Genomic DNA, 10,834 nt, shown 5'->3' on the forward strand with positions numbered 1-10,834 from the left:
GCAATAACAATAGCATTTACTTGTATTACAATAATCGTAATCACGATGACTCTAAAATTAATCCTAATATTAATCCTAATAATCATATTGTATTGTTTACAATAGATCTACATGTAGGACATTATTATAGTACAATAACAATGTAATTCGTGACAATAACGTTTGCCTATCAAACTTAACATGTTTTATGATGTGTACCAATAAGAGTAAAACACTTGAATTCAGGTCTTAATTGTATAGAATGACCCCCAAAAGTCAGAACGAAGTTATTCTCGAGTAACGGGGTGGCTGTCAACAGAAACCAGACCCTCCAACTAGGAGACCTGCCAATCATGCTCAAAGGACCAATAGGATGCTCGCGCGTAAGCTGGTGTGCTCCTCGTTGGTGGTTGGAGCTGCCACTCGAGTTCTCAGTGGGCTGGCTAATTGAAACAGTGAATCAGATGGTTCTCATTCTAGCCACCGCACTTGTGAGATAGGTAGTTAGTTGCCCATTGCCGACTATCCGACGGGAGCGAGAGTGCATGTGAAACAGCGAGAGAAAAGAGTGAGCGAGAAGTAGAAACAAAACGTAAAGGGTGAGACAGAGAGTGAGGAAAATAAGAAACTTAAGAAACTATGGCCGTGTCAGCAACTCCGCCGGTGCTTTCCCCAACATCTAATCCGGGGGCTGGCAGTTTATTCCGCTCCGATCCGCTGTATACAAGCCCGGCCGAGTCCCCGAGATTGACAAGCAGCTTGATCAACTCTTTCATCAGCAGCGGAGGAGGCGGTGGAGGAGGAAATGGAAACGGCACAAGCGGCAATAACGAGTGCAAAATGGTTGAGGTGCACGGGGTCAAGGTAGCCTCGTTCAACGTGGACGGTCAAGAACTCATCTGCCTGCCGCAGGTCTTCGACCTCTTCCTGAAACATCTGGTCGGGGGTCTGCACACCGTCTACACCAAGCTGAAGCGGCTGGATATATGCCCCGTCGTGTGCACGGTTGAGCAGGTCCGGATTCTGCGGGGGCTTGGGGCTATTCAGCCTGGGGTGAATCGCTGCAAACTCATCACCCGCAAGGACTTCGAAGCGCTCTACAACGACTGCACCAATGCCAGGTTAGTTGCATGTGTTTCGGTCACTTCATTTCTCAATTATCCGTTTCACTCCAATACCCCGAAAGCAGAGCATACACATTTGAATGTTACCTGCGCTGAAATAAATAAATAATACATTCATGAGAAAAATGATAGTTAGGATGCTATATTATTACTAAACATCAAAGTATTGTGCAAAGTTAGTTCAGTGACAACTTCTGTACCACTTCACTCTCTCTCTCTCTCTCAAAGACACACACACACACACACACACACACACACACACACACACACACACACACTCACTGAACTATCTATCTATATAAGTATAGGCTACAATTGTTCCTTATCCATTTTATAGACAGAAAAGTATGAGCAAAGTAGTTTAGCTGTTCATAACTTCGACCTTCCCCCACACACACCTATCAGCCATCCACCTAAAAGCAAACACGTTTAACCCCCCCCCCCCCCCCCCCAAGCAGCAGCTCATTGATGAATAATTTATGCCAAGCACTAGATCATGTATTTTCCACATTATTTTGAAAAGAGGAAAATAACTTTGAATTCCATAGCACCTCTTCTAATTCTGTAGAACTCAACATGATTTTTCAGAATAAGAATACTTGGTAAAGTGTTTAGCCTACATTCGGGAATATGTTCCTTTCACTGTCCCATAAAGAATATTATGTCGTCACACTGGTGTAGCCTACTTTTGTCACCTTCAGTGTGCTGTGACATACTTTTCTGATAAAGCTTCATTTGTACACAAACATGGCAACGTTAAGCCTACTGCATGACTGTCCATTTAGAATATTTATTGGGACTTTCAGCGAGAAGAATTGTACTCTTATAGTTTGTTAAAGAAAGTCTCACTATTCTTGATAACCGCAATTCCAGCGTCTTTCAAGAGCAGTAGATGAAAGGTTGTCGTATCTAAAAATCCAGCTCCTTCAGTTCAAATCCTCAAATCTAACTGACTGTGAAGTTTATATGAATACTTTACATATCATTGCCATGAGCAGCCACACATTTGTGTCCGCTTCTCCGTTGCTAAATGACTATAAATTAAACGGACATTTGTGTCTCTCCATTAGGCCCACTACCAGTGAGAAAATAGAAACACAAGTAAGGACGATGAGAGAAGTTTAATATGTGGATTTCACCTAATGAGACTGGCTACACTTGTCATTTGGTCGCTTTATAATCATTCATGCATGAATATTGACTTACAGCATGGTGACGCACGGATGTGTCTTTTATTTCTGTCACTGAATAATAAATACATATTTCTGTGTCAGTTAAAGCAGGACAAACCACGCAACAAAAAAAAGATGTGGTTTTTTTTAGGCATCTCTCCTCTCCCTTTCCCCTCCAATTGATCTTCAACCCGCGCACCCGTGCTGGCTGCGGCTGCAGATGTTGCTTGTGTGTTTAATAAATCAATGGGACAGATCTGAATGAATCACCTCGGATAGATTCTCTGCTTGGTTTGATGTCTAGATGTTATTCTTAGCTTGTTATCATGACAGATGCATTAGTGTTCGCATACAATGTCAGTGGAGGAAAATAACAAAAAGGGACCAGTGCCCTCTTTCCCGAACCTCAGGTTTTTTTTGTTGCTTCATTGTCTAGTTGAACATAATTGCAACTTTTTTTCTCTCCAGCGCAGCTCCCCCGGCTACAGCGACAATAGGGCATGTTGATTATGCACGACGTAAAAGAGGAGGCTGACAATTCAATACAAAGACAGGATTTTCACATGTGAAAATAAACATGACAAAAAGTTATCTTGATAAGAAGCTGGACCCTCCTATGCGCGTCAGGGTTGCTTGTTAAGACAAGGCACAACTGATGATTGGAATTTAATAACGATAGAAGAAGAAGAATATAGGCTATTAATAATAAATCAAATGACTAATACATTTGTAGAAAAGTGTTCATATTGTGTGTCCCGCTGTCACAACACACACGGAAGTTATTCACTTGAAAAATCTCAGCAACAATACCTTATAACAAGTATTATTTTCCAACCATATGATTGAATTTTCTCTTAATTAATTATTTGTCCAAATGTACTTTTTGGCTTGTTTTCTATTTCGCAATTTGTCAACAAATCGTTATATGGCATCTTGACCATGACAGTGAAATCAAATATGCTTCCATTTCTGACGCATTTTCGCGTCATGTGTCAATCGGGTGAGACTTGTCAGTTAAGCCAAGGCTGACATATTTTGATGGGAGCGGTATTGATTACAGATAAAGTCGACAATTGTCCAGTAGGAGGAAGCCTATAGGGCAGGCTATTGACTTCTATTTTTTTGCAGAGAATTATAAGACATTTCAAGGTTTTCAGAGGCTGTCTCTCACTTTGACTGCATCCAAGTTAACTAAAATCAGTATTTGCAAGAGGCTATTTGTCTACTTTATTTGACATACTTTAAAAAGTGAAATGTATGATTTTAAAACGTCGGTCTTACCCATACCTGATATAGGCCTACTTTTCAATGAAACATCCAGTTGTCAGGAAAGGAGTTTAAGATTATTGTATGAAGCGCATAGAGAGGATAAAACAATGTGTAAAATATGTCCTCAACAAGAGCTAGGCTACACACACACACACACACACACACACACACACACACACACACACACACACACACACACACACACACACTCACTCACTCACTCACTTTCAATTGGAGATCTTCTCTGTCGGGGTTATGTTTGGTGAGGAATATTGATGATATTTTGCAGAGCGATCACTGAGAGATGGGGAGAGGCAGAGGGATGGTGGGAGAGGGGGAGGCGGGAAGATGTTAGTATTTCCAGATGGTCAGTTTGGGCAAGATTCGGTAATTAACCTTTTAGCACCCCCCTCCCCATACAATTCTCTGGATCTATTATTAGGTTCGACTTTGAGCTAAATCAATCTGTCGCACTCTCATCTACCCACGACAGAGAGATAGTGGAAGACAGAGAGATATATTTAAATATTAGCCTATTCAATTGCATTATTTTTTTATTTTTTTGTGATGACACGTTAACTGGTTTAATAATACACTGCAGTGTGGAAGTTTATAGTGTTGGATATGTAGCCCTACCGCTCACTTCACAAAGATTGCAGCCACTGACTGGTAATGAAATTGCCTCAGCAATAGGCTGCAAGAGAATTGAATTTGCACCCCGGCCTTGGTGCTTTACAGCTAACCTGCCTGCGCGCGCTCATCGGAACGCTGTTTTTATAGTCAGATTTAAACATCATCCACCGTCCCACCACCAGATGGTTGTAACTAATGTGTGCAAACAGGCCTAGCCCGCCTCCTTTTATTTGTGGAAGTGAGGGGAAAGGGAGGGAAAGAAAACGTGTGCATATCCTTGTATTACCCGGCCCGTGGACGCAGGAAGCCTGTGAACGGGAATAGGGGACAGAGTCATCGGGAGATATCAGGATAGTCATCTAAACTTCTCGACAGAACCTTTAGCACTGACACGGGCAATTTGAAAACGGGAAAAAAATGTTCCCAATCAGCAAAGGCAGCACTTAGAGGGCTCCTTTTATGATATCTCAGCTGCAATTGATCTCCGCGTTTTCATTGCGTTCATTATTTATTAAATATAATTTGCAAGCTAAACATAACGCTAAACTAGTTTGCACTTGGGGAATGCACTTAGGAAATTGAATGGAAATTACATTAGAGATGAACATCTGCGCTGTTTTTCCACTCTCTGTTTACGGGCGAGTGTTTCTTCTCTCTCTTAAGGTGTATTGGATTAGCCATTTACTATTTTTTGAACCGAATGCAGATGACTGTGAGGGACAGGAGATCGCTGCTGAGGAGAGAGCAGAGGTCTTTTAAACATTACTCTTCTAAACGAGATGAAATAGGCTCCTCGATGCTCAGTGAGGCATCAACCCATCATCCCTAATCGTACATTTTGGTTAGAAATCAATGAAAAGTTAACTTGAATCATAATTAATGATAAGCTTATCAGTTTTTAGAATGCCGAACGGAATGAGCTTCTTCTTTCCTTATTTTAAGTCATTAATCTAGAAAGTATTGCTTTAATTCCCCGGGATGCCCGGAGGTCAGATCTTACATCGCATAACAAGACAAACGAATGCAATTTAAACATCACACGTCCCAGCTGCACATTCTAACACCACTTCAGGTTTCCTAATAATTTTTTACAGATCTGATTTTCTGCATGATGGTAATCTGTGTGGTTAAATGTGATGGTTTGAATTTCTTGGTCAGCTCTATTCTTAATTGAAATAATAGTGGATAAGTAGGTATACGTTGGCCAAACCACTGTCTTTTCCTTTGCTGGTGTCTGTGTTATGAATCAATACATTATTATTTTTTTGGTTCTGTAGCCTGGGCCCCACAGTGTCCTAAACTGCATGTTGAAGGACAATAACTTGTGTGTACTCCAGGTTCATTTTCGCCATCTGCCTAAGTTTGTGTGTGTATGTGTGTGTGCGTGTGTGTGTGCGTGTGTGTGTGTGTGTGTGTGTGTGTGTGTGTGTGTGTGTGTGTGTGTGTGTGTGTGTGTGTGTGTGTGTGTGTGTGTGTGTGTGTGTGTGTGTGTGTGGAGGTGCGGTTGTCAGTGTGTGTTGGCCAGTCTCACTGGTCCATATGGACAGCTCCTTGCCTGTAGCCTAGCCTTGGGCAGCGGTACCCCGGTCGAGCGCGCCACCCAAGACACCCCCGTCTCCTCTAATCTCCTCAATCAGCAGTAAGATTGTCACTCTAGCACCACCGCCGCTCCTTAATGTCAGCCATAAATTATACACAGGCTTCTTTTTTAGCTTGATTTTATTACATATCTGCTCCCACTGGCCTTTCTACTTTAAATAATAAATTAACCCCGCTTGATGTGAAGAGTGGCCGCCAAGCGCTGTCAAAGCTCTGCGCTCTGGAGAGACCAGCCTCATGAAATAGTGAATGAGTGCTTTTTGTTTTTCTGTTTAGATGGCATTTAAGCATGGCCCCCCTGTTCATGTCTCTCTTCTGATCATGTATGCATGTGCCTTTGTGTGGTCATGTTGTTGGTTTCTGTGTGTATTTGTGTGTGTGTTGTGTGTGTGTGTGTGTGTGTGTGTGTGTGTGTGTGTGTGTGTGTGTGTGTGTGTGTGTGTGTGTGTGTGTGTGTGTGTGTGTGTGTGTGTGTGTGTGTGTGTGTGTGTGTGTGTGTGTGTGTGTGTGTGTGTGTGCTGGTGTTTTGATGCCTGACTGCGGGCTCTGAGTGTGTGAGTGTTTTATTTCCGACTGACCGACAGACAGACAGCTGCCCGGTGCAGGCTGCGGTGGCTCCACTTTCACACACAGGAGACGTGGGCTGTAGCTGTACTGGGCCTACTGAGCCCACTGTTGCTGCAGAGTTACGCAGGACACTCACATTAGTCTAGATAATAGGAAAAAAGTATTCACTGTGTAATGGTTTGGCTGCAGGGCTTCCTGGTAGACCCCTACTTGACTAATGTAGCTACAGTAATAGTTCAATTATTCCGTTTAAGATATTAGTTGTGTCTGTGAAGACATGCTTAAACTCTCTGGCACCCATTTGAATGGGTATTCTTTTTTCTTCTTCAGGTAATTAAAAGAATTAACGAAATATGATCATTATTATTGGGTTAATTGAGAAAATCATTTAGTCAGACTTCCCCCCCCCTATGTCCTTTCAAAAAAAACTTTCTGTGAACATTACAACATCCCGACCTTTCCCCATGTGAGATTTATGGCACTCCATTGTAAAAGCAATGGTTGAAATACTTAGATCGTTTTATGACTGGGGTTAGCTTGAGAGAGAAAGAGAGAGAGAGCGTGCGTGTCTGAGTGTGTGCGTGGTGTGTCTGAGAGAACACTTCCCGAGGTCTTTTTAAACAACCTGTGGCCATGCGATATCTCATGAATGTTGGCGCGCCCCTGTTCCAAGCCACAGCCCTTTAATAACTAGTCCTATGCGTAACCAATGAATTAGAGGCAAAGCAAAGACACATGAGGTCAATTAGGATGGAAAAGTGTTACTACGGTCTACACACATGGACCTCGTGCACTTTTATTGGAGCGTGCTTCAGAAGTAGTAAAGTGTCATAATCATGAGCTGTCACTCATAATATTTTTTTCTGCTACTACGTATATAGTACATGAGTTTCATAATAATATATCTTTTTTAAATTGTAAAATGTTCTTTGTAGTTTTTCCACACAATAAATAGAAGGTGAATGTGCAGTTGAATTGGCCTGGGCCTGAGCCTGCTGACAGTGGAGAGGTGGAGAGCTGAGAGCGGCAGCATTTTGTGAGGACTTGATTTGAGATGCATGTGAGAGATATGTCTGTGCCTGTCTGTTTATATGTGCATGTGTTTGTATGTCGATGTGTTTTCATGTGCGTGTGGTGTATGTTGTGTGTGGTGTGTGTTGGAGGGGTGGGGCGGGGGGTAAATGTGACAGATGGAGGAGGCCTGTCAAGTCTCTGGCTGGGGGAGAAATGACATCCACCTTCTCTACCTAATGTAGGAGACCAGAAAAAAACCTGAGCCCACTGGTGTCATTTTGACTTTGGGCAGATCTCCTTCCTGGGCTTAATGACACATCTGCAGCCGGGCTATATTTATTACAGTCATGTAGAATAAAATTGATTGTCTCCTAAAATTAATTTTGGGTTTGCCTCTAGCAGTGCTTTAATGGAGGACACTAGGCTCCGTGCAGGAGTATTGTTTAATCACTTTAATATCACAGCCCCAGGACAGCCGAGATAATTGTACAAACGAACATAGAAATATGTATCTCTAACTTTTATGATTGAATTATGCAAATGACTCATCTCCTGCCCTTCCAAGCACTAATCATCTAATTAGGAGTGATGTTTTAAATGGTTGTTTTTGGATGGGGATATGGGAGAAGCAGGGAGCAGAAAATTGAATGTGACGTTAAAACCGGCACAGTAGTTTGTACCGGGAAAAGCTGGTGTTTTCCTATCCCCCTCTCTCTCTATTGTGTGCTTGGAGTCATGGGCTCATTAGTGGAGTTTTGTAAGACATTTTACGAGCTTGATACTTAAGACCCTTAATCTTTAATCTTTTTTTTTTTTTTTTTGCAGTTTTGATTAATTGCGTTCCTGCTCAGATTATTTCCTTTGACACAGAGCTGTTGGACGTGCTGGTGTGGGCGCAGACAGACAGAGGCGTGAGGTGCAGTGCTCTGCTGCTGCAACTCAATGCAGTTGAAGAAATGCGAACTAGCGTCCCAATTACACAGATGAATATTTGATGATGTGTTTAGCGGCGTGTGCTCTTTTTCCCCTCCGTGCTTAGCAGCTGGTGGCCCCTAAGCAGCTGACTCTGGGTGTGAGGAAGCTATAATAATAATGGTAGCCACGCAGACTCAGGACAGCAACAGAGCCCCAAAGCTCCGGCTCTGAGTTCTATATATATATATATAAAAACAGATAATCTGAACAAAACGCAAAAGCCCTGTGCCTCCCTCCCTCTGTGGATCTGTGTTTACATTTGTCTCATGAACCTCTGACATCTGGAGGCAATAACCCAGGGTCCTACCTCCTGTACTGCAGGGCTCCACGTCTCTATTGACGGGGTCACCTGAAGAGCAGCAGCCCCCACGCCCCCTCCCACAGAAACACTGTCAGTCTGGCCATGGGAACCCATGGAGAGGACCACGATATGTTTTCAATCAGCGGCAGAATTGAGATCCGATGACTGAATTGTGGATCGTAAATGCCACGATGACCGCGTCCCTTTTTCATCTTGATTATTGCTAGGTGTTTCGTCCTCTTCGCCGTCTTGCGCCGTAAGAGCACGTGTGATGTGTTATGTTTGATGTTGACCTGTGACCTTCAGAGAGGAAGTAAGTCATCTCACGTGTGTGTGTGTGTGTGCGTAGCACTGTATGCGTCTACTAAACATACCAATATGGAATAGAAAGGCCGATTTGTTGCTCTGATTGACAGTGGACAAAAGTGGTCCGGGAAAACCTGAATCGTGAACATTTCCTGATCCTGCTGATCACCCAAATCACACAGGTGGGGAGAAAGTAGTGTCAGGGGCTAGAATATCGAAAGGACAGAAGGTAAGAATGAAAGAGGGAGGTAGAGAGGGATGGAGGCAGGGAGGAGGAGTGAAAGACGTGCTCGGTGTGCCTCTTTTGGTTCGGGTTAGATCAAGAGTAGCTCTGGGTATGTGATGACATCATTGCCAGTTTTCATGTTCTTGCGGGATCCTTGAGGGATTTATCCTCCCATCTACCCAGAGAAGCCTGGGTCCAATTACTCACTGAGAGTGCCCTGCCTGGGCCGGCTCGGCTGGCCCGGTGAAGACACATGGCTTGATCCATCCGGAAGCCTGTTTCAAAGCACTTCAACCACAACACCAACCACATCTTGAAATTGAACTTATGAGGCGGATACCCTTCTCCTAAACACACATCTTTAAACATCCTGAAATGTAACCAAAACTTTCCTCAGTGTTTTCCGCTAATGACAGCATTAGTGCCTTGAAGGGAGGAATACGTCAGTTTGTTATGTGGCGTAGTCTTTGTGGTCAGTGTCCGCTATTGTCTGTGTGGTGACTGAAATGTGACTAAGGCCTTTCAGCTACTGGAGTGATTGCAGCGAGAGATCTTATCTTTTCTCTGTAAGGTGAACCTACTGCACTACTGAACTCCCTGACGCTCCCCACCTCCCACCCAAACAAGAGACTCTTCTATTAAACACCCGACTCCTCTATAACTCCTGCAAAAGGCAACACTGGGCCTAGTCCAATTTGTTTTTTTATCCATCCCTATTTTATTTAAAAGAGTGTTTAGGGGTCTATATGGGCGGCTTAAAGGAAGGCTGTTACGCCGCCTTTTTACTGAGACCCATCCGTCTTCCCCAGAACCACCTCACAACACGCTCTTTTTCTCCCTCCTCTTTTGTGGGGGCCATTACAAGGTAGTGTGCGAGTTTCCATTTGCCTACAGTAAATAGACTGTCGGGTGTCTGTGGGAAATAAATATATCGGGCGGTACTCTTTTAAAAGGCAATGGGGCCGGCGAGGAGAAGCCTTTAAAGCAGAAGGCTGGAGGATTGATTTATCTCCTGCGCTGTAATGACTGCAGATGTGGATCTGTTATTCTAGATGAGCAGTGAACTTGATGAGTTGATAACGTGGGCCGGAGCCCAGCCTGCTTTTAATTACCGACCAGGAATGTATTGGTGCAGGCTGTTGATTTAGAGGTGAGGGTGGCGGGTTCACAGATACACCCCCCCCCCCCTTCCCCCCCACTCTCCCTTTCTATTGCGCTGGGTAGGTGACCTTGCCTCTCTCTCTCTTTTGTCTCTTCTTGACAGAGGCAGTTTTTAAATGGCTTCAGTCAGATCAGAGTGGAGCTGAGAGGAAGCGTGTGTCTTTCTGGTTTAGTCAGGAGTAATCTGTCTCTGCTGCATGTCTCCATGCTGCTTCTGTACTGTACCCTTCACGATCTGGTTAAGGTCTCTGTATCAAATCCTTCCAGCGCTCATCTTTTCCGTGTACAGTATAATGACTGGAAGCCCCCCACCTCCCCGCTGCTACCCGACCACCTCACAAGGGCAGGGAATGAGAACGCTTGATGGAAGTTCATCCGGACTCCTTATGTTCTCCATGTTTGTTCCCGTGCCGCTGTACGACTCCCTGCAGAAGGAAGGAAGGTCTTTTTAATGAGAGGAGAAACAGGGGCCTCTGCGTGATTGAAACCATGCAGGAGAAATGTTAGT

The 10,834-nt window shown here is 43.8% G+C and overlaps 1 protein-coding gene across 11 annotated transcripts in view; it reads left to right on the forward strand.

The window, feature by feature from the left end:
- The first annotated feature begins 443 nt into the window (after positions 1–443).
- Positions 444–10,834, forward strand: part of dacha (dachshund a) — a 127,264-nt gene continuing 116,873 nt past the window's right edge. For 5 of the 11 annotated variants that reach the window (XM_071339971.1, XM_071339982.1, XM_071339976.1 and 2 more), the window contains exon 1: positions 444–1,100. In XM_071339971.1, coding sequence (XP_071196072.1) covers positions 619–1,100 — 482 coding nt within the window. In that variant the 5' untranslated portion in view covers positions 444–618. The remainder of the gene's footprint in view (positions 1,101–10,834) is intronic. The other 6 variants (XM_071339973.1, XM_071339972.1, XM_071339981.1 and 3 more) reach the window with 2 other exon arrangements.

Source organism: Salvelinus alpinus, chromosome 13 (genome assembly GCF_045679555.1).
Source record: "Salvelinus alpinus chromosome 13, SLU_Salpinus.1, whole genome shotgun sequence".
NCBI classification, from domain to species: Eukaryota; Metazoa; Chordata; class Actinopteri; order Salmoniformes; family Salmonidae; genus Salvelinus; species Salvelinus alpinus.